At 38.6% G+C, this 27,985-nt stretch overlaps 5 protein-coding genes across 10 annotated transcripts; 2 read left to right on the top strand and 3 right to left on the bottom strand.

Moving 5' to 3' along the window:
- Positions 1-35: 35 nt before the first annotated feature.
- Positions 36-1,388, bottom strand: Slimp (Seryl-tRNA synthetase-like insect mitochondrial protein). Its single transcript, XM_066401120.1, has one exon. It carries the CDS (start codon positions 1,386-1,388, stop codon positions 45-47), a length of 1,344 nt encoding a protein of 447 aa, XP_066257217.1. The 3' UTR covers positions 36-44.
- Positions 1,389-1,390: 2 nt separating this feature from the next.
- On the bottom strand, positions 1,391-2,190 carry LOC136416107 (zinc finger protein 593 homolog). The gene is made up of 2 exons (XM_066401121.1): positions 2,007-2,190; positions 1,391-1,696 (listed from the first exon to the last, which is right to left on the bottom strand). The coding sequence occupies exons 1-2, from the start codon at positions 2,094-2,096 to the stop codon at positions 1,391-1,393; spliced, it is 396 nt and encodes a 131-aa protein (XP_066257218.1). The 5' UTR covers positions 2,097-2,190.
- A 569-nt stretch (positions 2,191-2,759) lies between these two features.
- On the top strand, positions 2,760-18,446 carry Bap170 (Brahma associated protein 170kD). 6 transcript variants are annotated; one of them, XM_066401148.1, is made up of 19 exons: positions 2,760-3,517; positions 3,579-3,672; positions 6,940-7,037; positions 7,835-7,986; positions 9,444-9,662; positions 9,718-10,929; positions 11,797-12,013; positions 12,066-12,164; positions 12,230-12,311; positions 13,147-13,392; positions 14,266-15,319; positions 15,549-15,734; positions 15,842-16,059; positions 16,140-16,315; positions 16,368-16,533; positions 16,591-16,752; positions 17,574-17,636; positions 17,954-18,045; positions 18,106-18,446. In XM_066401148.1, exons 1-19 carry the CDS (start codon positions 3,426-3,428, stop codon positions 18,218-18,220), a joined length of 4,743 nt encoding a protein of 1,580 aa, XP_066257245.1. In that variant the 5' UTR covers positions 2,760-3,425; the 3' UTR covers positions 18,221-18,446. The 6 variants fall into 6 exon arrangements, with proteins under 6 accessions (XP_066257245.1, XP_066257243.1, XP_066257241.1 ...); XM_066401146.1 differs by having other exon boundaries at positions 12,230-12,623; positions 13,147-13,323; XM_066401144.1 differs by having other exon boundaries at positions 12,230-12,623.
- A 570-nt stretch (positions 18,447-19,016) lies between these two features.
- Positions 19,017-21,463, bottom strand: Tom70 (translocase of outer membrane 70). The gene is made up of 6 exons (XM_066401141.1): positions 20,952-21,463; positions 20,498-20,781; positions 20,096-20,419; positions 19,792-20,039; positions 19,520-19,740; positions 19,017-19,460 (listed from the first exon to the last, which is right to left on the bottom strand). The coding sequence occupies exons 1-6, from the start codon at positions 21,359-21,361 to the stop codon at positions 19,289-19,291; spliced, it is 1,659 nt and encodes a 552-aa protein (XP_066257238.1). The 5' UTR covers positions 21,362-21,463; the 3' UTR covers positions 19,017-19,288.
- A 255-nt stretch (positions 21,464-21,718) lies between these two features.
- Positions 21,719-26,393, top strand: LOC136416116 (uncharacterized). The gene is made up of 10 exons (XM_066401133.1): positions 21,719-22,157; positions 22,757-23,021; positions 23,082-23,718; positions 23,776-24,115; positions 24,549-24,688; positions 24,742-24,953; positions 25,010-25,260; positions 25,317-25,513; positions 25,576-25,706; positions 25,765-26,393. Exons 1-10 carry the CDS (start codon positions 21,880-21,882, stop codon positions 26,026-26,028), a joined length of 2,715 nt encoding a protein of 904 aa, XP_066257230.1. The 5' UTR covers positions 21,719-21,879; the 3' UTR covers positions 26,029-26,393.
- The last annotated feature ends 1,592 nt before the right edge of the window (positions 26,394-27,985 follow it).

The raw sequence follows: 27,985 nt of genomic DNA, 5'->3' as shown, positions 1-27,985 counted from the left end.
TGTCGTATATTATTTGAAATAAAACAAAAAAGAAATCGACAAACCTAACAAATGTATTTAGACAAAAAATCACTTAACAAAGGCTTCTGTTCTAAAACATTATTTTCTAAAGCACAACCAATTACCCTCTGCATATTAATTAAACTTCCACTTATAACATTAGGAAACTTCCTTTCTTTTCCCTGACTGCAATTCAACAATAACCGTTTACTAAGATAATCCTCATAAAAAGATATAAAACCCACTTCGACATAGGACAAGGAACTGTTTGAAAACATTTGTATCGACAGCCGCAAACTTTCAGCTTTGCTGAGTTGATTGGCAGGCATTAAAACTAGCCGAAAATGCAGTCCTAATTGCTTATATAAGGTTGCAATCTCATTAACTATGTTCTCTAGAATATCGTCGTCCAACAAAAGGTTAAACAGGCTAACTTCGGATGATTGATTCAAGTTAAAAAGGTCCTTGGGTTTAATGCTTTGCACCGTTCTGTATTTCCTACCGACGCAAAAGGCCCTAACTGGAAGTTGACTAATTTGCACAAAGTGTTTGGTGAAATAGGCCATGAAAGAATAAAGGGAACTGGCTCCTACTAGGTGCAACCTATTAATGCCATCGTTTTGAATACAGTGTATATTTTCCAAGGTTAAAGCATCGGAGCATGCAGAAGGATCTGAACCGCATCCTTCAATAACAACGCTCTTTACCAAATCTGAATTAGAGAATTGAGTATAATTTAAATTAACTAGTTCTTGACTGAAATAGTTCTGAACTGCCAACTCGAACAGAGCTGCTTCTGACTTTAAGTAGCAAGTCATGTGATTAATTAACTTAAAATATCCCTTCTTATTACCAATTGCTATATGATCTTCAGTTCTTGTGTCAGATTTTTCCAGGTATCTGTAGACTTCAAGTTCACACTGTGTCGTTTTCGAGTGTAAAACATTGGGCAAACTTAGCACTTGCAAAGCTGCTCCCTCTTCAACAGCATAGCTTATATCTCGCAAATTCTTTAGCTCATTTTTTACAAGTTTCAAATGCATCTTTAGTTTCTCAATTTCCTTTTCTAAATTTAGACCATTGCCCAGCTTCATAAGTTTTGATATGTTGTGCCCAATTGCAGCTCTGGTTTCCTCTAAAATCTGCTTTTTTCTTTCAATTTCTTTGAAGTAATTCCATCTCTCCTCAACCGCATTTAAATCAATGGACAATTGACGAGCTTTTATGTTTTCAATTAAACAGTCTTTCTTTGTTTTCAATTGGTCATCAAAATCTATGATTGGTGTTAAAATGGCAAACTGCTTGTGTGCTTTATCTCCAGTAACGTAAAGAGCCGAAGAAAATTGGCGATTAATAATAGTTCTTAAAGCTAGAACGTGTCGTAACATCTTTATGAATCAATTTTCAGTTTTTTGCTTTCTAACACAGGCTGAGTTTCGATTTTTCTCTTCAGAGGTTGCGAAAAACTGCCGTGTCCGGCAGCTCGTTCTGAGTCTTCAATCGTGTATGGTTCTTCTTGCAAAGCCTTCAGTCTTCGCTTGTGAACTTTGGTTTTAAAGTGTTCTTGCAATGCACTGCTATTAATAAAATATCGCGCGCAGTGCAGACAGTAAAATTGAGCGTTTCCAGGTTTATCAAAGTCAATTTCCTGGTTGAGGAGCTCTTTGGCATTCTCTTCTTTCAAGTCTTCATCAATCTGGAATAAACAAGGGACAATTAAACATATGAGAATTCATTTTATCTAAAGTAGACTAACTATTAATTTTTTAAAACACAAAATACTTGTGATCTGCCCCTTGTATTTTTATGACAGGGACTTCATTGGATCTTAAATGCAGCATCTGAATAACCTGATTAAAACATGAAAGATTTAAATATTAAAGGGGTAGGCCCAAATGTAATGCTAAGGAGTTTACTTGTTAGGAAAATACGAGTTTTGAACCGTTATGGGCCCGTATAATATTTAATCCTAACTGAAAACCCATCTGGTTAGTTTTTATGCTTACCTGATCCAGATCCTTCACGCGCCGCTTGGTTCTGTACTTTTTTTTAAGGTTAGTGTCTCCGGAATTGTATTTTTTCCTTTTATAAACCATTACATTAAAGTTTAAGATGTACTTGAGAATTAATTTAATAAATTGAAAAATGCCATTTTCCAGGAAAGAAGAATATAAAGCGGAGAAACGTGTGTATCTTATATGCAAGATGAAATCAAAATAAAGAACACGTGAAACACTGCCACCTTCTCAACGTAAAATTGCGATATTGTCAAATTAAGATTCTTGGATTTGGCAACGTTGTTAGTGGTGCAGTTTAAATCTAATTAATCAAACTACTTATAAGCGTACAATAACAGTATGGCAGTAGTTCAGATGAATAATAAAAGGAGAAAATACGATTATATAAATATTATAAATGAATGCTTAAAAATACAGAAAGCTTTAATACCTCCATTAGTGAATTCATTATTTAGTGCTGCCACCTTAAGTGCAATAGTTAAGGCTTAGATTTCAGAGATCGCAATGAAACCTTCAACGAGAAACCATTGCAATTATACGTTTTCGTAAATACTGCTTAATTGTTCAAGCCTCCTAACAAACTAAAAATTAATTGCATTCTGGTTAACTTTTTGTGTTCTTTGTTAGGTTTTAAATGCACTTTTAAATAATAATTCAAACAAAATAGTATTGAATCGGAAAGATTGACGAGACATGCGTCTAGATGGCGCAACCGCAAATCCCAATATCCTACTCCTACTCGATAGTCAAAGTTCTCGCCGTTTGAACTTCCAAGTTTGCCTTGTCAAATGTTTGTGTATTTTTAATCGGATTTATCGGCCAGTAAATCGGGTTTCTAAAAGAGATTGATCAGTGCGGCGAAATTTAGATTGTGTAAATTACAATTTGTTCTGATTTTCAGTGTTTTAGTTCGTTAGACGAAGCCAGAACTGTGAATAGTACATTCGGTTGGTGTGTGTTCTTATAACGGAGACCGGCAGCCATGTTGTAAGGATTCAAGGCAGGCATCATGGGTTAACGAAGGCCAGTTTGATGTGTTTTATCCGGAAAAAGCGGCTGGCGGAATTGAGGGAAAGCGCCGAATTTGCCGGAGAAGTGGTGTTTTTTTTTGGTAGAGCGATAGCCGTGAGTGAGGCAGCGTCTAGTGCAGCGCTCGCGATGTATCTGGCTGCGCACGGAGTGAGTGCAACGTCGCGATAGGTAGCGCAAGCAGGGAGTCGACTGCCTGCTGAATGGTAAAAGACTACGAGCTCGGGCATCCCTAAATGTACTGGAAAACGAACTGAAATGAAAGATTTCCTCGGACCGTCGTGGATTTTCCTTCTCGAAATCGCGACCAATGTACCCGGACATGTAATTTTTCCGCGGGGCTCGACGTGAATTTGACTGGATTTTTCCATCGACGCGATGGCCGAAATTGTCGGGAAAGACGAGGCCACGTACTCCAAGGAAAGAGACAGTTTTCTTCGCGATTTGCGACACTTCCATGAGGTCAGGGGGTAAGGAACATCCAGACCCCAATTATATGTGTAGTATGCTTACAATGGGTACTTCTTCTAGGACTCCCTTTAAACGGTGCCCTACCCTCGGAGGTAAGGAGATTGACCTCTATCTGCTGTATTCACTGATCACAGCTGAAGGGGGCTGGATTAAGGTAAGAATTTACATAACACTTAACATGCACTGATTTAAATATTAATTAGTGGTAAAAATGACATGTTAGTTCATTTTGTTGGTCTGACTGCAAAGCAAGTTATAGAAATTCGGCATTGACGGTTTTTTCTTATGTTCCAGGCATGAGTGGTAGTGAGATGGATAGAGAAAAAGTGAATCATGCCCTACTAATTTTGTGATTTATATTTTAAAATATCTCGATTATATACATATTTTTTCCGGTGTTTGAGCCCTTCTTAAAGCATTATTTTATGATTCATCATAAGGAGCCATTTAGGGTGAAAGTATTCATGTGTGGTCAATTTTATCTGCATGAGAATTTCCATAGACAAATTCGAAAAGGAATGTGACACTTGAGGTATTTCCCATCTTGCCTTGGGATTAGTTCTAAACAGTTCGAAAGTGTGTAGTTTCGTTTTATAGCTTTATGAATCTGAACCCCTCGATTTTCTGTTCCCCTTTCCTCCTTAAATGTCTACTGATATTTTGGTGCTGAAAGTACTTTGACATCTATGACAGATCATTGCCATGTGTATTTACTTTTGAGTATTTCAAGTCTCTCTATTATGTACTTAGTGAGTAAATAAAAAGCTGAGAAAAAAGCATTTCATGCTTTTTTGTAAAATTGGTCCTTGTGTTGTTTCCTTCAAAAGCTATTCCAACTAGAGGTTTTAAGCCCCCATGGATTTAAAGCTCAAGGAGTATGTTACTTTAATCCTTTATTACAGCTGGAAAGCGCCTTTGGGGGACAAAATGTAAATATAAGAAAGCAACTAATCTGATATGAACTACCTTTTGAGGTTATGATTTATTACTCACTTTCTTCAGATTGTTTATATTTGGCACTCTCATGGGTAATTAAATTTCCCTGAGCGTAGCCCAGAATCTTGGTTTCCAATTTCCATATAAATTAGCTTATATTAATAATTGAGAAATAATGTAGCTCCTAAATGGGCATATGTGTAATACCTAAATGGGTATACATATATGTAGATAGAGCCTTAATTGCGTGCGACCTGTGATAAATTGCAAAGTAAAACATCAATAGGTAACAATGTAGTCAACTATAAATTACACAAAAAACCTTGAATCATAACAACAACCCAAGTAGAAATATTCCGTCTTCGATAAAAACCCCATATACTCCACATGTTTTTCTGATACCACACTCCGTGCGAATGTCACTATAAGGCGCTTTAACAAAAATAAGACAACAGTCCAATAATTCGCTAACATACAGGGGTTAACCACGAGCGTAGCAAAAAGTAGTTTCTACAGTTTAATTCACTTATCAATTAATCGGTATGTTGTTTTGCCTAATATCACCTTCCCAATGACTCCTAAAACCCTCCTCATTTAGTTATCTCTCCTTGATTGTGTGAAGGCGCCTGCGGCTCGCCGCCTTGGGGAGGAGGTAGTCAGTCCATCCTCTGCATCATATAATGTGGCGCGTGCCGCCGCTTGGTCTAGGTCAGGGTCTGTCTCACTGTTTTGTTTCGCCCCTGTTCCCTCACCGTCCCGCCGTTCTCATCATATTGTAACCGAGTTGCCTACAGCTCGTGGTGCAATCACTCGCCGCGACGGCGGGACAACCTCAATCGACGGCCAACACACGACAGGCGAAGGCATCTGTTAACTAATAACTGTAAAGCCTGCGACACCACTGCGTGGTCTTGCGAAAACACGAGTTCAGTTAGATCTTGAGACAGCAAGAGTTTCACTTTAAGGGGTACGGGTCGCACGGCGCTCGGCGATGTCCTCGATGCAGCCTGCTCCTCTGAAGAGCCCCGACGCCGAGGGCTGGAAACGCCGAACATTCGAATTTTGACTCGCATTTGAGTACAGAACGAAGAGAAAAGGCAGGAGTACCGGGGGAGTTTTGGGAGGCGAGGTGGAGGGCCGATCTTAGGCGATAAAAATTAGTTAGGAAGCATTTCTCAGCCCTGATATCAAATTGTTGTTAACCGTGACGTCTAGCTAGTGTCCATAGAAACTGAGTCCCATTTCCAGCCTCCGTTTCGTCGCTTCTGTAGACATTGGCTCGACGTTAAAGTTAACAAAACATGAATAATTTGACCTTAAACAATAAAATTGTGACATTGTCCCCATTCCTCAGCTACTGCGTTTATTTTTCCATCCTTGAGTGATTATTTCTATTAACGCTGCATTATTTCCAGCACTTGCAGGTGCGATTGGGGGCGTGGTGGCATTCTTAACTGTTTCCAGTTGGAAAACACCTTCATAGTGCTACAACTTATTGATTCTACAAGTGTACCATCATCTGCTCCAACGAAACTAGTTCGTTCTCTCTCGTGCACGAAGCAAATTTCCTGCTGTAGATCAATTTGTATTTCGCTTTTTGAGTCTGTTGGCACCTATGATACATTGTATCATAGCTGCTTTGGTGGTATATACAGCATTCACGACAAGCAGCGAATGTTCAGTGTTGTCGTCGAGCAGCTCAGATTCAGAACGAGTTTTCCAACGGTCGATGAACTTGATGAACTGAAAATTGCTCGCAGCAACGTTGCCGGCTCCAGATATGGCTCATTAAAAGTCTAACATATGTTTCTGTAGGCGAATTTCAAGGTTTTCTTGCTTTTTATTACGCGTGCAGAAATGATTTCCTGCAACGGACAATTCGTTTATTCGCCGAAAACTACAATGTACGGCAGCAGGAAAGTGTTTCCAAGGCGTCGTCTGTTTAAAAACTTTGATCATGCAGATGCCCAATAAAGAAAATGATTGTCATGTAGTGACGGCGTCCGTAATTGTTGCTCTCATACGTTCTTGAGCTGGAGGCCCGTGCGTTCTCGTGTCCGGTGTCCGAAAATCCCATTACCCATTAGACTAGCTAGTTGACTTAAAAGTGCCGCCAGGAACGATCTGGCGACCTTAAAAACGTAAAAAACACGGGGTGTCCTGTTTAAAATTGCAGATTCTGGCCAATTTTGCCTTAAAAAAACCAACATCAGCTATGCCACAAATTTCTAAACTTGCCTTATTTGTCTAAACTTGCCTACTTAAATTTCGTTGACGAAAAAGTTCTATGGTACCCTACTGGGCATACCTGGAATCTAGATTCGATTTCTAATGACTTCTCTAATGCCTTTTATGACAGGTTTTAACAGTTAAGCGAAGTTATCCGTCTGCGTGCAAGGACACTATGGCGTTACATAAACTGCCAAACTTAATTCGAGGCTGGCAATAAGTGACTTATGCATATTAATAATTTTTACTTTTGCAGGTTAATTCGAAGAACCTGTGGAACAATTTCTGGCCTCATTTCAAGATCCCATCCTCCTGCGTTAACGCATCTGTCGCCCTCAAGCAAATTTACTTAAGGTGAGTGCATATTTCAGCGAATCGTCCCTTTGCGTTTTTGAATTATTCTGATCGTGCGCTGTCCTGGAAGCTTTGTTTAAAGATTCCACGGTGGTGTCTCATACTTATTCACTTCCAAAATGAGAGTTTAATTGAAGCGTTCCTTTCGTGGATCTCACACGCTGCATGAACCGAAAAGCGGCAGTTCAGGCGGTCGCACGTTGCTAACTGTATATGTATTATCGAAGTTTGGACCAGTCGGCTTGGCACCCCGACCGATACTGTAGAGACTGAGACTAGAGGAGCGTTAAACCGCCAAAGCAAAGAACACCCTCGTGCCGCCGGTGACTAACAAAATCACGTGGTCGCCGGCGCCTATCCCCCCCCCCCTCTTCCGAAAAGGTTCGCGGTCTTTCTCATTCTAACTTGGACTAGGTCAGTGTCACTTCGATAAGTAGTAGCCGGTTGCATCGCCGAACTGTCGTGTAGCCCGTGTGTACCGCCACTGCACAAACGTCGCTGCTTTTCGTTCATTCATTCGGTTTCATATGCTCACCATTTGCACCTATTGCTGCTAACAGGTAATAATAGAAAATGCGATTTGCTTCGAATATTGCGGTGAAGCTTTTACGAAGGAATAGACGTTGTGGAAGAGGTCAGAGTTCTACGATTGGAATTTGATTTGTTCAAAGACTAGAAATTGCTCGTGTTTCAGTCTCAAATGAGTTCGCTTGGCAGACGGTGTCCTATAAAAATAGGAACGAAGCGGGGAAATTTTTCAACATTTTGTAAATATATATTAATTAATAATTTTCTAGGTATTTGGACCGTTGGGAAAAAGTTCACTTTCTGGGTGAAGATGGAGATAGAGGCAGCGATGACGACGAAGAGAGCAGGCATAAACGTTGGTCTGCACGGGTGTTACACGCCGTTCCTCATACCTACGTCTACGCCCAACATAATGTATCAGGTAATAAATCTAACACCATTGTTCTACAAAATAACCACGTTCTTTTCATGTCGAATGAAGCTTCGAATAAGTGGCCCCAGCGACCAAACAAATATAAAAATTCGCAGGTATAAATAGGCTTTTACTACATTGTGGGAAGCCGTATGGTCTTTTTATAGCCTCCAAACGATAAAACCCTCCAGTTCTAAATTGCACTCGTGGGTTTAATCATTGCCTGGTGTATTGATTTTCTGTTAATCCAGATATTTAAAACAATCTTGCCAAAGCATCGTTGGAATGTGTCGATGTAGGTTTTGGCGCTTCTCAGCGAGCTCCCACGATAGGTAGCGGAAATCAAACAATAAAAGTGGGGACTGAATATCGAGATTGGGTCAATTGCCTGCTCCTCCAAGCAGCTCGAAGTGCGGATTCCGAGCATATTTGATAAAATCGGCAATCCAAAAGCAAACCAGACGCTTTGTCATTGCGTGGAGGTGGTGGTGGTAGCGCTAAGCGCCGGGCGAGAATTCGATGATGTGATTAAGCGGCGCTCAACGGCGTTGCCGGATGCAGTGTGCGACATCCTTGTAAAACCAAGAAATAACCCAACAAAGAGTCGCTTTTATTTTCTGACTATAAAACCGCACAATGCTACTTAGATCGGACAATGGTGAACACTCAGAAATTTTGCTCCGTTTTATTGGTTACGTATTAACCTTAAACTATTTTATTTAAGCAGTAAATTCTAGTTTGTAGCAAAGTAATTTTTCGAGCAGTAAAACATGATTGAACCGAATCAATAACCCTCCCTCTTCTAGTTGATGGCAACGTCGCGGATCTGAGGTGTAAACAGCACCGGCCCGACGGTTGTCAGTTGCCACGGCGCGGCGTTTTGCCCACAGACGTTTATTGATTCGCCCTTTCTGGTTTGGCGGGGTCGGGATTGGGCACCCGCCCCGCCAGATGTGGAGCGCTGATGAAATTGACACCAGAAGTGAAAAACACTTCAATCCAGGAGCGGACTAGGCATATTAACCGGCCAACGGGAAAATACTAAACTTCTAAATTTGGTATACGAAGATAGCAGAGACTGAGTTAGTCTGATGCTAATGTCGAAATTACGTTGATTGTTGATCAGAAATTAACCGATGGGCTGTATAGATGAATATCGTTATTGAACAAGGGATTCAGGTTCCTAAGAACTAATAAGAGGCGCGCCACAAAAATATAGGGGGAATGAAAAGGCATGATGCCTTACTATAACCAAAGAGTTTCGCATAAAATGGGTGGGTCGTAGAGTTTGAACGATCCTGTACGTACAGTGGATTAGCCGCGGAGTTAGCACTCTTGAAAAGCAGACATATTCTGTTTTGTAATACGCAGTTTGTTCTTCAAATGATTTTGTTGATCTAATTAGATTGAAATAAATTTGTTTAAAGGTCTTTATATTGAGGTAATGATCCCATATTTCTTTCCAGACGAGAAACGCGAGCAGCATCATTTGGACTCAAATATTTACCGACCTTCGGATTACGATAGATTGGCTCTCTCGTTAATATCGCCCTTACCTAATGAACAGGATTTCGCGATTAACGTCTGCACGTTACTTTCCAATGACAACAGGAACAATCTAAAGCTAGAGAAACATCCAAGGATAATCACCTATCTGTTAGGTCATGCGGGAATTTTTAATTACAGTAAGTATTTCTAGTCCGACTCGAACGATTGGGAATGGGGGAAAAATTGTTTTAGGCTCTCTGCGGCAACTGTTTATGTATGTCTATAGTGAAGTAAGAAAAAAGCCGATTCATAATTTCTGGAGTGATGTGCTCGAATCGGACGAATTTTTGGATCTCACAAATGAAACTAAGTTCTGCGCTCTGGTGGAAGAGGACAAACCCTGTGATACGTTGTTAAAGGATGATTTTTTAAAATACGCCGGCCTAGATTTACCGCCGAGCGAACAATCAGCCAAGAATGTGTGTGATATGGACAGTGAATGTGAAATTTTTGAAGATAGCTTGAAGCTACCCAAGTATGTCAAGTTCAAATCGGATTCATGCGATCGGGAGCTGTTTTGTTTACGACGAACTTTGGGTACTCAGGACTACATCGGGCAGCGGGTACTTCAGATCGCCACCATTTTGCGGAATCTTTGTTTCATTGAAGACAACGTGGCCGTGTTGACGAAAAATTCTGCCTTTATCAGGTTTCTGTTATTGTGCTGTTGTTCGCAGTGGAACGCGTTGAAGACATTGGGGCTCGATATGTTGGGGAACATCGCCACAGATATTGAGTTGAAAGACGTTCAAACCGATTTAATCGCGTCGTTTTTACTGAAGATTGTCAGCAAGAACTTACAAAGTGACGATCGCGCCGCTTGTCTGTCATCCGTAGAAGTATTAAATAAACTAAGCCAAAACGAGAAAAACGAAGACGTTCTTATTCGGTCGTTAGAGTCAAATGTATATAACAAAGTCTGTTCCTTTCTCACCATTCACGATGTCATGTTGTTAATTTACACTTTAGAATGTTTGTACTCTTTGTCGTCCCTTGGAGAAAGGGCTTGCAACTTTATAGCGAATAACCATGGAGTAATAGATACTCTAGTGTCACTGGTGACTGTGGAGGGAAAAAGTTACGGACCCAAGGCGTGTATTGGGATGAAATTGGTCGAGACTATTCCCTCGGGAAGTCAACTGCAATCTCAAACGCAGGCGACGTTGCAACAACAGCAGAGTTCTCCTCAAACCTCACCACAACCGACCGCTGTAACGTCGTCCTCGACGCACGTATCGAATTCAGTGACCAACGTTCTTTCGGCTGCGATTGTCAGTCCACCCCCTGCACCATGTGTCACTCCAGTCAAAATTATTTCCAACATTTCCACCACCCCAATTAGGAATGTAACGATTGCCCCGCAGAGAATTTTGACTACTCCAGTGGCTGTTACTACCAAAACAGGTAAGAGATAGATACTGCTACAAAGAATAAAATTTATGGGAAATTCGTCTAGTAATTCTTGAGAAATATTTCTTGAATTGATTTATTTTCTGGAATTGTTAGTGTTTACGCAGAACTAGGGCCAATGAATATGAAGTAAGTAATAAAATTACAAAATGGGAATTTGCAAGCAAATCTGCTTTGGCAATTGGATTGGTTGTTATTATCGTTGATTATTTCCATAATTATTACTGTAATAATCATTGCAACCAATGGTATGGACGCAAAACAAATTTGCTAGACAATTTCTACTTGTAATTTTGATTACTCACTTCATATTCATTGTACCTACTTATGCGTAAAGGCTAAAAATTAAAAACTCAGATATTTTGTATCTAAAATTACTATAGTCTGATTTATGAAATAAATAAACGCGTCATAATTCGTAGAGGAACAAGGTATTGAAAGTTATCGAAAATTTATCATTGTGGCTTATAGGACTATCGAAAAATATTCTTTCTAGTCGATTCGTGTAACTCATAAGAAAATGTGGGTCGACATTGCCAACTTGTATTTTGCAATTTCGAGTTGCGCTTTGTTTACATTTTGGTTAATGACGAAGTTTAAATTTAAGTTTTTTGTGGTAGTTTTTAAAATATTTGAATTGTGGAAAAGAGAAAGTTTTGGATACAAGGGATCTCGAGCCAATTGTGATTGAATTAAATGAATCTAGTGATTCCGACTTCGAATGTAGCTCAGTTGATAGTTTTGATGATTGATAGTTGTATATGTACTTTCGTATTTTTTTTCAATAACGGCAACCATGCTTTTCTAAAATCTATGATACTCTGATCTGCTTCATAAATCAGACTATAATAACTTTGATAGATGGGGTGGTATCTGCAGCAGCCAAAACCATAACCCTGACCGCTCCTACTATCACCACCACCACACCAGCTGTTGCTGCGCCTCCTGCTGTCCAACCCCTGACCCCACAGCAGTTGATTCAGCAACAGCATGCCCATCAGCAGGCCATCCACGAAAATGAACAGTTTGCTTTGGCATGGTTGCGAGCCACCTATGAACCTTCCACTGCCGGAAACAAGTAAGACACATCTCGATCGTTTATCGATTTATTTTACTAATAACTATTTCAGGGTGGATCATCAGGAGTTATATAAGCACTACTTAAATTCCTGTTCCCAAATTGGAAGGCGCGGAGTCATCTCACCATTGCACTTTCCCAGATGTGTACGGTGAGTTTTCTTGTGATACCTACGAACGTTGTAGAAAATCCGAGTTTATGTATGTCCGTTTTCAGATCAGTATTCGGCGGAACTGTGGGCCCGAATCCAATGAAACCGGCCAATCCCGGGGATCCCCAGTTCTACGAGGGAATCAAGGTGCGCGCCCAACCTCTTAAACTCAACATTCCCCCCTCATCTCCTCCCCCCAAGCCCTGTTTCAACCCCGTTTCAAGAACCGGTGCTTTAGCGGTGCAGCCTAAGTCGGCGGTGCGCCGAAAACAGAAAGTGGCGCCGGTTCTCGCCGCCAAAAGCGATTCGGCGCCACTATCTGTGGAGGCGGAGCCAGAAGGAGCTTTGACCATTTTGTCCCCTTCATCCCCAATCCTCAAAGCTCAGTTGAGCGCTCCACCAAAGCCACGGGAGAGCGCTACCTCCACGCTGGTCGCTCCGAGTGATTCTAAGAGTCAGGTAATAGTCCTTGTAAAGCGGAATACGTCGGTGAAGGGAAGAGAATCGATTATTTTTCATTGATAAATTTACAGAAGTTTAAAAAGGTTTTTTTGCCGAATATTTCTTTGTGGGGTATACCTGGACTATAGGATAACAGTGGAGCCTTTTTCTATCCTAACCTAATCGATCCTATTGTGTTTATTTTGTTTTTGTTTTTTTTTTGTATAATGTGGTAGGTAGGTTTTCCTGTTTGTTTGGATTTACTGGGTGTGTCTGTTTGAACAGATTTCGTATTGGAAAAATCGGTTTTTTTGAATATTTTTTTAATCACGTAGTAGCCTTGTACTAACAAAATTCGTAATTCTTTGAGTTGTGACTTTATGTGGTTATTTTCGTTAAACCAATTTGTTCTTGGAGTTATAAAGTTCACAGGTTATTCCACTATTTATAGCTTCAACGATAAATTGCGACACTGGCATGACAAGATACAAAAGTTTCTCCCAGTTTTCTCCGTATTAACTTTTCTCCCTTACCCGACAAGGCCATGGCTCACCCCCACTTGAGCCACGCGCTTCTTGGTAGCGGCAGCTCGTCGTCGTCGACGAGCATGACTCCGTTGGCGGCCGCGCCGCTCAAGCTGGAAACTCAGGATTACCAATTAGTGCAAACCGGACAGAGTAATAGCAGTTCGTTAATAAAAAGCCTACTGGCAACAAAGGTAAACGATGCATGCTTGCCGGCAGTGAGCATGAAGATTGCCACCACAGACTGCCAAAATGTAGCCCAGGTAACACACTAACTCCAGCATTTTTGTTTTGTTGTTTTCTTTATTACGCGCGTCTAGATATGTTCGGGTGTATTTTAGGCCTTAAAATTTAGATTATTGCCAAGGAATTAATTTAAAGGAAATAAAATTAGGTATTAAATATCTTTATCAGAGGAAAAGCCTCCGTGGGAAAGTCCCGCCGATCTTTGAGGTTTTCCTAGCATTAAGGGGCGGCCATGTTCAAATTGCAGATTGACTATTTTAAGGGTTTTAAGAACCTCACTTAACTCTTGACACATGTTATTTATGTTAAGAATTTTTTTTCCAAACAATAGTAATCTGAAGATTGAACTCCTTTTTTCGGTACAAATTGAACACGTGATTAATGATCATTATCTTATACAGTCTTTTAGTGTATTATCTAAGCCGTAACAATTTGTTATACAGTGTGTCCAAGGTAAGCTTGAGCGTAAACGACAATAGCTACAGATTTGGTTCAAATTTAAATTCAATAAAAAAATATGATTTTTTCAACATTTCGTTATTTCCGTTCCACAAATCACTACTCAACTATATCTGTAGCTATTAACAATATTAAACTATATACACTTTTCTTGCTCACACTGTATCATTAACAATGCTTCGTTTTCTCAATGTGTAGTCAATAGCATGGTAATTTCATAACCTATAACTAAACCTTAGGTGTTGTTGAAAAATAACTCCAATGTGTGATTTAGGTCGTTAGAAAAAGGGTCCACTTTACTTGCTAATTTTACAATCAATAATTATTGTAGGTATTTACATAACTGCTTTTTGACGTAATAATATTAATAATTATTAATATATTTCATAGGTTCATTAATTGTAAGATTTTTAAGTCCAAATTAATTTCAGGTGGCTGCCCGCCAAAGACTTCTTTCGCAACAAAACGCCACCCCTGCGGAACCCACCCCACAACCGAAAAACCAAAGTAGATTGGACGCATTAAAAATGCACAGAATCAACGGTGTGCGACAGCTCTTTAATGACAGTGATGTGGGCGACCCGTCGGTGTCTTCAACCACCCAATTCGCGAGCACCATCAAAGGTAAAAAAGAGCCTCCGCAGCCACCACCTCCACCGCTGGCGCCTTTAAGCAACCACAAAGCGAAAACCCCGCCCATAGTGAACGAGGACAGTGACTCTCTTTCGTCTACCTCTGGCATTGCCGCAGTGGGCATCGTCTCCTCAACTGAGGACAATGACAATTCGTTAACCAGTTTCGAGGGTTTGTTAAACGGTATGCCGATAGTCGAAGAGACACTAAACGAGAGCAGCGATTCCAAAGATTCTGTAAAAAATCCTGGTAGTGAGATAAGTATCGATAAGCCACTTAGGCTGGCAGATTTGCTGGAGAAAAAGTTCGATAAGAGTCCGACGTTATTGAATGGCAGTTTGAGTAAAGATCTGAAATTGAGTTCCGACAGGTCGGATTTGTTGGAGAATCACATCGAAAAGGCTTTAAGTAGGGATAAAGTTAGAAATGAAGTCGAGGAAGTTAATATGGAAGTCGAGGAGATGAAAGTAGAGGGTGTCGTGGAAATTAAACAGGGGATTAAACGCCGTGCCTCGGAGGAGATTTCGGAGGTCGATGCCAAGAAAGCTCATGTGCTGACTAACGTAAATGGTAGTAGCGACCCTGCGGAGTCATCTAACGGAGAGGACCGGCCTTCCACAGTATCTACTGCAGCTGCGAAGTTATTTGCCGATTTTGCTGCGGATATTTTGGAAGATGAGGACGAGGAGCAGCTGATGCAGGTCGCACAAACTCCGAATCCTCCGGTCGTCGAGTCGGGACCGCAGCTGATTGTCGACAATAACCAGCAGGTGCTACTGTCGCAACCGAGACAAATTATCGTCTCGCAACCTCAGATACACACTACCAATCAGCAAGTGGTATTTTCTTCAGGTCAGTACCACCGTTATAGTTATATACATCTAAGTCAGATATTTGGAAAACTCCAAAAGTTTGAAAAATATGCCAAGAAATTCTGTCCTTTGTAATAAATATTATCAATGTATTAGGTTTTTTTTACGTATTTGTATGCAAAGGATTTAAAAACGGCTTGTAATTGATGCAGTGACAATGATACTACTTTAATACATTTAGCAGTGTCTAACAAAATTTATACTCTTAGGAACATCGATAAAAACCGCGTCTGGCCAGACAGTAATTGTAAACGCAGGAGTGCAGCAGAGACAATCCGTTCTAATACAGCCAAACGCGGGGCAGCTGCTATTGTCGCAAGGCCTTCAGGGTCAGGTCCAGTTGGTACAAAGCTCCCAAAGCGGCCAGTATGTTATCCAGACTAATTCCTCGCAAGGTATGAACTAACAAACGAATTATCTTAAAACCGGAACTCAACTGACCATTTGTAAGACTAGGAAAGTCCTGTAAAGGATACAGTGTTAAAATTTTCTTGTGCATTAGGTTATGTTGTGGCGCAGCCTCAAACTGCGGTAGTCCACGGCCAGCCTCAAACCGTTCTCTTGGCGCAGCAGGGCCAAAGCGTTGGCTCGAAGACGATAATCATCCTACAGCAGCAGCCGACGGGTTCTGCGACCCACCATCAAAAAGTTGTTGTTACGCCACAAGGGCAACAAGTAGTGGTGACTCAAGTTCCTAGGCCTGTGGCCCAATCTTCTTCTGTAAGTAATTTAGCTAATTTTTTTTATAATTAATAATCGACGAGATAACTTCGTTGCTAATTTTTTTTTTTCCTTTAAAGGTATCAAACAACATTCAGCAATCAAAGTCTGCAAGACCAACTCCTGCACCCTCTCCAGCTTTAAGTACAACTTCCACTTCCTCCTCGTTAAGTAATGGAGTTAAGGAAGAACCGAAGGTTAAGATCGTTCGGGACCTTACCACGCCGTACGTTTGCGAGTGGGGCGATTGTGTCATGTAAGTTTTTACAGTTTGTAGTTTAAAAGTTCCTCTAAATATACATTTTCAGCGACACAAAATTTAAATCCGCCAATCAAGTATACATGCATGCGTGCGAAGCTCACTGTCCTCAAGGTGACGAAGAGGTAATCTGTCAGTGGGATCGCTGTGATTCTCTGAAGCGCAAACGGTTTTCTTTGATGACACATTTGCACGACAAACACTGTAATGTTGAGGTAAGAAACGGTGTGGCTTTTACGCGAAAATTTGGTAATTTTTGACATTATTTTCAGGCAATGAAGCATAGTTTAGTAAGGCGGAAAAAAATCTCGCAGGGCATAAACGTGGAGCCGCCTCCCGCGTCTCCGACCTCACATCCCGGATATGCCCCGGATGCGGCTCTTCATGCCATTAAAAGGCACGCATTGGAGTTTGTCAACCCTAAGGAGTTACAGGTGAGGTATAAATAATACGTTAAAATCATTAAGAACCTGTAAAAATACGTAAAATGGCTTTTTTCACTTGATTATTGTACTGCTGCAGAACCGTTTCCTCCATAGTTCCTTCAGTGCTAAGAATTGGGGCTGAAATCCAGTAATAAAAATTGACACGCTTCAAAGTTATTTTGGGTATATGTGAAACTATGAAAATATAGGCTCCAGTTTTTTCCCTTTTTTCAGATAAAAAATGTGTATTTTAAACTTGAATTCTATTTACGTCACTATTTGTTTTGTTTCTTAAAAACTGAATTCTTAAAATTACTATGTGTATATCGAAAAAGGTAGGAAACATTAGGTTGCAATCGCAAAGGGTTCCTTCGCCAAGACATGCAGAAGACCCCTGTATTAAAATACGGTTTGACGATAGTTTTGTTTACATTATAGTCACCGCCGTTACAAATTTGCAATACTGTTTTAAGAAAATTTTAGCCAAACACAAATATAACTTCAATATAAAACATCATTAGCCTAGACAGAGAAGCCAATCTATTGCAATATATTCTATTATCTCCAAAATTCTCAATAGTCCTAACATTGACCTTAGTCGTAACCCTTTCCTGCATATCATCAGAGTAGTCGCGGAAGTTTTCTTTTTTCAAGAAATTATGTAATATAAAGTCCCACTTTAAGACATTTTGATACTTTTCAAATATCCATCTCTAAGTAAAACATATCTAAACATGTTATTTATATTTGGTTGAAGTCGAAAACTAGTGCTTTTATACCCTCAAATTGCTTTACACTTTTGTCTTGACCAATATTTAATTTGTACTTAGATCAAAACCCCTAAGCATGGCGGTACTACAACAATAAAAGTTCAGCTTCCACCTCAAGATCAGGTGAGGCGTTTGTCGACACTTTAGTTAATCCTTTTTTAAGTTTCGGTGTTTTCCCGTTGTGGCTTTCAATAATTTGCTTTAACGTTATTTTTCAGTTTGCCCAAGATTGGCTCTAGTGCTAGTTATTGTTCCAGTACGCTTTCTGAATAAATTACAGTATTATTAGGTGAAGGTTTAATGTCGTTTATTTTGCCAGAAGTGTTCTTGAACCCCCGTGTATACTCGCATGTTTTGAGAATAGTTGACATTTCTTTTATTTGCTTGATGTCCAAGGAAATCGCTTTTATCCAGAAGTCACATGAATGTGTTTATTTCAGGATGACAATGAAGGACCAGTGACTAAAAGCATACGGTTAACAGCTTCATTAATCCTTCGCAATCTGGTGATTTACAGCAGCCATTGTAAACGGTTTGTTGATTAAACGAATACGGAAACAAAGAAACATTTTGATAATTTTCCTGATTGCAGGTACTTAAAATCGTACGAGTCTCACTTGGCAAACATCGCATTGAGTAACGTAGAATCTTCGAGAACCATAGCACAAGTATTGTACGACATAAACGATGGAACGACCCACAGGTGACGTGTTGGTCAAAGTGAGAAGGCGTGAATGTGAATCGTGTATAGATAGTGGTAGTTAAGGAAAAAATGTGTAAATTATTTAATGAAATGTACAAAATGTTAGTGTAGTAGGTTAAAAGCCCGTTGTTATTTTTATATTATTTACTAAGGTAAATGAAAGGCTTCTAAACTGAGCGAATTGTTTGGACCTTAATCTTAAATAAACACTAAACTGTTTTTTTTTATAACTCCGTGCAATTTATTTTCGCTGGTATGATTGTAAATATTTATGTATCTTTGGATGTGTAAAGTCCAATCTTACATGTGATAAAATTGCAGTTTCATTGCTTATTTATTTGTCAGTATTATTCAGGAGTAGAGATGAACAAAAAGGATACAGAACGTCTTCTACACGGGTACATACTATGTCCCCTTCTCAGTTGTGTCTCGTTTTTCCGTATCACAAACATTGTCTATGTAATACACCTAAATCTGACTGACCCTAAACATAAAAATAAATGAATTTTGCCAAAATATCTTTATTATTTTAATTCATCAGTTTATCTACTTGAATGTGAGTGAAATATTGATTTTGCATCTCTCGGAGAGAAACAAGGTGGTTATCCACTGGTTTTTGGACCATGGGAATAAATTAATTGGGGTTAATTAAGTATGCAAGGCAGTTTTATTATGGAAATAAATAAAAAGAAAACGATAACCCATTTACTTGTATTAAAAATAAAGTCACGAACTTATAATAGCAATCGAAGTTTGATTGTAGATATATTAGAGTAAAGAAACTTGGAATGAATTGAAAATTTCTACAAAATTTACACGACAAAATCGATCATTTAGCCAATCTGAAACAAGCAAAAACTCGCTTATAAAACCACAACAAAGTCTAATAAGGCATAATAATATAAAAACTCTGAAACAAAAAGACCCCTACAAGAAATGATATATATTACCTTCAAGGGAAGGTACATCCCAAGGGAAAACTCAATAAAAATATCTAAAACAAATTACCGAAAGTTATTTCCTTCATTTAGTAACAATATCTATTAAGAGACTAGAATGTTTCAACAAAGGCTTATTCGGCACCTTTCATAAAAGAGAAAGAGGAGTCGATCCCGATGCGGGACGCTACTTTCAGCTGAGAAGCTGCAGCATCTCGCAGTGAAAATAAATGCACCATTTCCATCTCTGATCTTGCCAGCTTGATTGCTTTATTGAACAAATCAATTGCTACTAATAGGTTTCCTCTAAAAAAAAAATGAAATAAAAATTCATCTTTAACACTATAAACTTAAGGCTTATATACCTTTGCACTTCCACTGTTCCCAAAGTTTCGTAGGCGAATTCGCATTTTTCATCTACATTTATCGCTTGCCTCATCAATTGAACGGCATTCTCAATCTCTCCTTTCCATTGCAGAAGTAAAAGACCTTGGTGCACATAAACTGTAGCATTTGAAGTATCAATGTCTATTGCTTTTTTGTACAATTCTTCAGCTTCTTGGAATTCCTGTCTTTCTGTTTGTACCTACAATTTAATCTGTTTGTAATTAAAAATAAAGGCAAATGGAGATCATACTTGAGCAAATAAAATGTAAGTCTCAGGACATGAAGGGAACTTCTCCACTGCTTCTCTAAACTCTTTTAAAGTGGACATCAGCAATCCAACATCCTGGCATTGTGTGGCATGTCTGAAGTCTGTGTAGCATTTCTGAACAACAGCAATCGGGAAATTGGGATTTAGTTCCACAGCTTTTTGAAAGTCATGTCGAGCTTCTTCAGTTTTTTCCAACAGCAACATGACTTGTCCCCTGTGATGGTAGATATCTTTAACAATTTAAAATCTATCACTACCATTTGCGCAACCAATATTTTTTATATACCAGAAATGTTTGGTCCCAAAGCAGCGGCTGTTTCAAAATCTTTCATACAGTCCTGTACTCTGTCTGTTTGCATATAAATAGATGTTCTCTTTATAAGAGCATTTACTTTTATGCTGCTAGAAGCCACCTCTGAGTCAATAATACTTGAAATATCATCAAGAGACTCTTTAAACTGACCAGTGAGAAAGTAAAATGAAGCCCTTAATCCTAAGGCCTCTATTTTGTAAACTGATTCGGCTTCACTGAAATTTAGCTCTTCAGTACAGGCAGGGATAACTTGATCATATTTCTCAGTGGCATATGCTAATTTTGCTTTTAAAAACCCTAGAAAAAATTTAATATTCAGGGAAAGAGGCAAATGAAATTGGTTTCCCTGCCAAGACTTGAAATTTATATTCCCACCTTTCAACTCTCCTTGGCCCAGAGGACCTGATGTCTCAAGCAGTTTTTTATATACTGGGTCATCAGGATATGAGGCAAAGTATGTCTTAATGAAATTCTTAGATGGTATAACAGGTATTCTGGTTTTCATAGCTTCCACAGCATTCTTTTTCCCCAACCCTTTCAATACTCGGTCAGCCATTAGAAGGGATTTTTGATTACCAAAATTTTGCAACAAACATACTGTGGTGACATCATCTAGGGCATTCTCATAGTCTTTTAACATTTCATATGCTTTGGCTCTCCTATGATGAGTAATTAATAATATATTAACATATGTCTCCTAAGGCAGCTCATTGCACCAGTTCAAGATTGCAAAATGAGGAACAAAATCATGAGTTTTGAAAAGAGGCATGTGTGACTATGAGCATTATAAATATTACTTATTCATGGAAAATAAATTTAATGAACATACCTGTATAAAGCCTTCTCATATTTGTTATTCAATTCAATGGCTTTCTGACAGTCAGAAATGACTGCGCTCCACTTCTTTAACTGCTCATAAGCCGCCGCCCTGTTTTGATAATAAGTAGATAAGTCAGATTTGTATTCCTCAGGAATGATTTCAATGGCTTTATTGTAGGATGAAATTGCTTCATCATACTTCCCTCGCTTAAACATTTCATTGCCCTCCAATTTGTGTCTCTGTGCTTGCTGAAAAGGCGACTCTTCCACTTGTTTCTGAATCTCTTTTACAGAACGTAAGGTCTGATTTTGACTGGATTTCTGGTACCAATAAATTAAGCCCACGGCTCCCACAGCACCCAATCCAAGAGCTATTTGCCACTTTAACGTCGAGAAACCACTGCCGCTTGAGGAAGACATGGTTTTGGAGTGCCTTTTTGACAAAATATCATTAGGAATTGAAATTTGGGGAAAAAAGGCTACCACCGCCAAGAGTATTGAAGGGAGGTGTAATGTTTGGTTATGATTTCATCACTGATGTGGTGAGGGGATGTCACGAGTGACAACAAACTTTAATTAATATATACGTAGCAGTTATTTGTTGTCATTGTCTTATAATCCTGTCACGATAAGGAAAGAAAATGGCTGGCGAAAAAGGAATGGGGAAATGAGCGTTTGGGATGTCATGTTAAACGTCTTAGACAAAGAAAATGAAAGTTAGGTTAGGATTGTGAAACAGTAAATTATCTCCCTAAATTCCGTGTGAATTAAGTGAATTTTATGCGTCCCTTTCATAAAAACGCATACCAGCATTTTTAAAATATATTAAAAACGTTCCTACCATCTCCACTCAATGCTATATTGCCAACTTTCAATCGATACAATATTTTCGTCTCCCATACTTATGTGATATACTTGCTACTCCTGCTCAGATTAAAATGGATGGAGAACCTATGCCAACCTCCTCCTCTCACGCGAGAGAAGATGATCAACCTCAGTTTGCATTTTATAAAGACAATAATCTAAGTGTTGAAGATATCCACCAAAAAATTACAGAGTTTTCTCACAACTTAAGTTTCTTTCGACTGGAGCTCTTAAGTTGCAACCCATTAGAAAAAGAAAGTTTACGTTATTCATTGGTGTCTTTGAAGAAAAGTATTAAATTAACTCTCAAGGAATTAGGAAGAACCTTTCAAAACCGCACCTACAACTTCAAGTAAGTGCAATTAAATTTGCAATATTCAGTAGCAAAAGCATGTTTTGAGTCTTAAAATACTCCTTTTACAATGCTTATATTGTAAAAAAAAATTCATAATTGATAATGTCAATTCTTGCTCTGAATTGGGCATAAAAATTCCTATAAAATCTCAAAAATTTTAATTGCATTGCACTAAGCATCAATTGAAATGGTACACCTTAATTTTTTTTAAATTTTAACTCTAAAGGTTTCTGCAGACAGAACTGAGTTGCTCTATCAAGTAGAGCTACTGGTTACTGTGAAATGTGCCCTGAATTTCAAATTGACCATGCAAATAACTCACACAAGATTTGCAAGAAGTAGGGAGCCCCAACTTAAGGCTTAAGGGAGTCAAGAGAATGGCTTCATGATAATATAAACCTGCAGAATATTGGTTAGTCCTGTTTCAATTGATGTCATAAAATTTATCAAGTGCTCTTAGGTGGACATATTGATTATCATCATAATACAATGATTCAGCCAAAAATAGACTCTCAGTTGCTTCACCATTATCAGCCTCCTATTGTATCATTCATGATTATAACTACACTTATATGTCTTTAATCCATTGCTCTTAGGTGTGGTTTATGTAATGAAGAAATAGTGGTAAATCCACATGAAAATATTTGGAGTTGTTTGCAAGGACATGATCATTTTGAAGAGCTGTATTGTCAATTTCTGACTAATGAACCAAATATTCAGCCAATAACAGATAACCTGGCATTGCCTACATCTGAAAGCAAGAGTTCCCCTGTAATCAAGGATGTTGGTATTACTGGGAACTCAAATTTGGATAGTGAGGTTGACCAACATGATGCAGAAGCTTCTGTAATAAAGCTACCAGTAAGTACTGACCCCATCAGTATTGCCAACTTCCCCTTTCATTTGTATCACATTTTATAGACTCCCCCAAGTCCTTCAGAAAATGTCAACAATTTCCGCTTTAATTTTAACATTTCCTATGATGAAGAGATTGAGAACACAATATATCCTTCAGTGCTGATGTCAGGTGTTCGTAAATATGACAAAGTTAAAGAATTTACCATCATCAAGATCAGTAGCAATAAAGCTGCCTGTTTATTATGCAGTTGTGATCTGAATGGTTTGAAAATTAGCAAATACATGCTTGTCAGTCATGCCATGGGCCAGAAGCACTTAAACTGCGCTAAAGATATAACTACATTGCAAATTTTAAAGACTTTTCACGAATTTTGGATGAAACAAGAGGCGCCCGTTCAGGCGCATCAAGTATACTTTAGGCCTGTTGATTCAACAAAATTTAAGTGCAGTTTGTGCTATGTTAATTGCCTTAAAACAGAGGTGTTTGCCCACATTACAATTGGCATGCATAGAAAGAAGGTTATGGAGATGTATGAGAGAAGAATTAATATCTATTATTTGGTGAATTTGCAAGTTCAAGTTTATGGTATATCTAAGAGTGAAATTATAGCTAGAGAAGCACTGCTAAAGGGGCAAGAAGAGGCAAAAGATGTTAGGTGGGGTAATAATCCAGAATTTAACTCAGCTGTTGCTGCTGACAGTAAGTATAAAGTACCTCAAGTGTTTTTTTTAATACAGAGGTTTCATTAATTTGAAGACCAGTCACAAAGAAGACCCGCACAAATACCAGTGAATCATAGTATCATTAAGGCAGTAGAAAAGGGCGAAAGTATGGACCCTATAGAGCAATTGCCTTACCGTATGAAACGCTACGCCGCCCAATTATCCTGGAAAGATTACCAGAATGGGTCCTTAGTTACATGCAACCTATGCCAATGCGAACTGCAGGGCAACGTGCTTTCGTTGAAAAATCATTTTGTTTCCTCTCCAATACATAGGAAGATGCATAAGCTTAATTATAAGTATTATTGTGAAATTTGCAATGTTAAGATGTCTAGTGAGGCGGATTGGATAAGCCACAACTTTAACGGAACTAGGTAAGTTATGCTTATCATAGGATCAAAACAAGGGTAAAATTACCTGCTTGTACACGAAAATTCCTGCTTTAAGAAAATTTTCCTAATTTCCAAGCTTGTGCTTAAAATTCCAAAAGTTCGGCGTATTTCTACTGCGCCCCAAGCGCTATTTCAAAAATGGCTGACTTGTGTTCAGGTGCATTAATCAAATTTGAGGCATGCGCAGCTACTCAGCTTACATTTGTGGACAACATTTGTCTTGTTTGGGCTCTATTTCTACCTGTTACATTATTTTTATGTTGCTCCAATTTATCTGCCACCACCCAGCAAAAGGGACGAAAAAGAAAACCAAATAGCAAACAAGCAAATGGGGGTGGGTTTTTATGCATTCTTAGACTAACATGCGTTTACTTACAATAACATATCTAATTGACATATTTGCATTTTGAATCAGACACGAAGCGATGGCACCCAGCCGAAAATCTAGAGTAGCGGAATATGAATGTACCACTTGCAATTTGGTAATTTTTGGTGATGACGTGTCATTAAGTCGTCATTTACAGGCTGCAAATGTACGCACTAGACGGGAGAAAGGTGAGAATCCTTGCCCTAATTAGTACAAAAATCCCTTAAAATGTAGATTTAAGGTACAAAATTATCAGACCTGGTAACGAAACTCTTCGATTCAAAAGAACACATAATCGAAAAGGCTGCCTTAATGGCAAAAAATGCGGACAACGTTCTGACGAACTCTCTAACAAAGTACTGTTGTCAAAAACTCCAATCAACACTCGCAGAAATTGATGAAAACTGCAAGGTTTACCCATTCGGGTCTAGGATTTCCGGCATAGGAAATCAGGTACTTGTTTAGTTCAATATAATCTCACGGTTTTCTTATATCGAACGAAATTTCAGGACAGTGATCTAGACGTGTTTGTCGAGGTCGCAGGAAGTTATTTCGGCCAGAAAAACCAAGACCCGGCAGGCCAAGTAACGATAATCAGAAAAGCCTATAAAATTCTGAGTAAAGATAAGGATTACACGAATTTGGTTCAAGTTTTAACCGCGAGAACCCCGATTTTAAGGCTGCTTCACGTGCCTACTAATCTCGCCTGCGATCTCTCATTCAAGCATGGCCTTAGCGTTGAAAACACCAAGTTCTTGAGGTCAATAAAATCTTTAATGCTGAGGGAACAATCACTAGAGCTTAATTTGATTTCAGGCTTTGCATGGAGCTGCAGCCAGTGTGCCAACAACTGATTTTATTAATAAAGAAATGGGTGGATTTAGTAGTTTATGAGAATATAACAACTTATGCATTTTCTATAATGTGCATATTTTATTTGCAAGTGATCGGGTATTTGCCTTCAATAAAAAGGATTAGAGAGCTGAATGTGACTGAACATAAAGTCATCAGCGGTAATTGATTGATTCTCTGCTAAGTGGGTTATTAGCTCTCTCAATTTTAAATGCGGTTTTAGGTTGGGAGACCATAAATTATGTCTTATCTGTAGATGAAATGAAATCATACGTAAAAACATATGAATTTTCAGTATACGAACTGCTCCAGGACTTCTTCATGTATTACTCAAAATTTGACTTTAATACATACGTAAGAATCTTAAATTACGTTACAATAAAGGAGATTTAATAAGGATGATTATTTTCAGGTTATATGCCCTTTGCTGGGAGAGCCGTTCAAACGCAGCCTATTTTTCAATGAAGTTCCCGAAAACTTTCCTCCGGAAATGAGTGCTTACGTGGCCCAATTAAAAGGCAACGACCCGGAAATATTCCGATTCAATTCATATATGTGTGTTCAAGATCCTTTCGATCTAAGTCATAATTTAACTAAAGCAGTGCAGCGCGTTACTTTGGTAAAATTTCAGAATATGTGCATGCTCAGTTTGGCCCATATCGAGGCAGCAAAATGATTTTTAATTTTGATGATCTCGGATAAACACAAAATTAGACAATTTTATGTGGTTTATGCGATTTTTAGATTTGTACCGATTATATTACACATCATTGGGATTTTACAATGAATTAATTGCGATCTTAAAGTGTGTAAGTGGACATTCACAAATTTATTTTTGTAGATTTTTGACGTGAAATATAGCTTTGACTATTAAAACATGTTTTAGTACTTGTTTAATGACTACTTCATGGGTATGTAGACATGCAAATTCGAGTAAATTCTTGAGTTTGTACGACTTGTAACTGTAATATGTAAGGCAATAATGTATGGAATGTTAAGTTTATATTTTTAAATGTAATTAATAGAGGTTTTTTAATGAAACTTTGGTTTTTTGTTTCCTATAATGGCGATGTCTTTCAGTCATATGGTAAAGGCGAAGGCGCCTTCACCATATGACCGCCAGAATATGAGATTTTTTACATGGTCGCATCACATTGATCTGCTTAAGAACATTATTCAAGGTGGGATTGAAGTCAAAAATTGAAATTTTTAAAAATTTAATGACGTTTAGTCTTAATGCTTTCAATTCATCGCATAGCGCCTTCACCAATTCTTCAAATTTAGACTGTAAATGTCATCTAATTTTTCAATTATTTCTTATTTACCTCTAAATATTTGAGCTTCTCTAATTTAATAGATATTTACTTTGGCTTCACAACGCAACCGCTATTTTAAAATCCACAAATAAAAAGAGTACGACTTAAGAAATCTGTGATGTTAGTGTTACAGCCTGTGTCTTATTGGAACTAAGTCAACGTGGCAACCGCGCCATTGCGCAGTGGAGCCTTATTTTTGTTTATGTATGAGGTCAACATTCAGCTGATATCACTTGTATCGTTTAGTGCATCGTTGCCGGCTTTGTCATATTTTGGGCCGTATTTATCGATATTGTTTAGCAAGTAAATTAATAGTTTTCTCGGTTATTATTAATGTTTCGGTTTATGTAAATTGGGTTATTTCTTCTTGTTATTACCTAACGGATCAGTGGTGTAATTGTTAAGACCTGTGTCTTATTCAATCGAAGTCAACGTGGCAACCGCGCCATCTGCTGGAAACGGTTCTTTGTTATGATTATTGATAAGGGAATAGTCAGTCGTTTCTTACCTCTGGAGCAGTTAAGTAGTGCAGTTCGTGAGAACTAGAGAGTCTTTTGCTCTGTGGTGTTTTTATAGGTATTTATATTAAAATCATTCATCTACTAATAAACCTTAGGTGTGGTTAGGAAGATTATTGGTTATTTTTGCATCAAGTAATGTGGGAACTCTTGGTGGTCCAAATGTGATTATTCAGTCTACAACTGTTTTGGCGGCTACTTTGCAGAGGCACCACACTTTTAACCCCTTGCGCCTGATCTACTAACAACAATAATTGTGTTCTGTTAATTATGGGACAACTATATACGCCCGGCTATTTTTTTTTTTAAGATTGTAACGTGCCTTTACGTTACGCCTATATACATCATTTGTTAATCATATACCCGGCTAAATTTTAGCACTAATTATCCTCAAAAAAGGGCTGCGCTGCATAATAAAATTTCAATCCCTTTCCTTTGTAAGAACTAAAGTTCTAGTACATCTACATTTTATTAAATAAATATAACTGTAGCCCGCAACGAAAAATCAACCTCGCTATTCAAATGTTACGCTTTAAAGATGTCTACTGTAAATTAGCCGATTATTGTCTTACGCATAATGAAACTACTGCTTTGAATTCGCAATTTTTCCCCCATTTTAGTAAATGTGGCAACATCGCATGTTACTTTCTATTGTTTATCCTTTCCAAAGCCGATCAGCTGTGCCTTTACAAAAGGCAGATAGTACCGATATCACTTCGTAGATGATTCAGTCGAATGATAGCGCGGCAGTGAATGAGACGTTAATGATGCGCGCTGCACTTAAAATCGGAATAATCGG

Source organism: Euwallacea similis, chromosome 22, assembly GCF_039881205.1.
Source record: "Euwallacea similis isolate ESF13 chromosome 22, ESF131.1, whole genome shotgun sequence".
Classification (NCBI taxonomy): Eukaryota; Metazoa; Arthropoda; class Insecta; order Coleoptera; family Curculionidae; genus Euwallacea; species Euwallacea similis.
The sequence above is the reverse complement of the archived record's forward strand: the minus strand, read 5'-3'. Positions and strand labels throughout refer to the sequence as shown.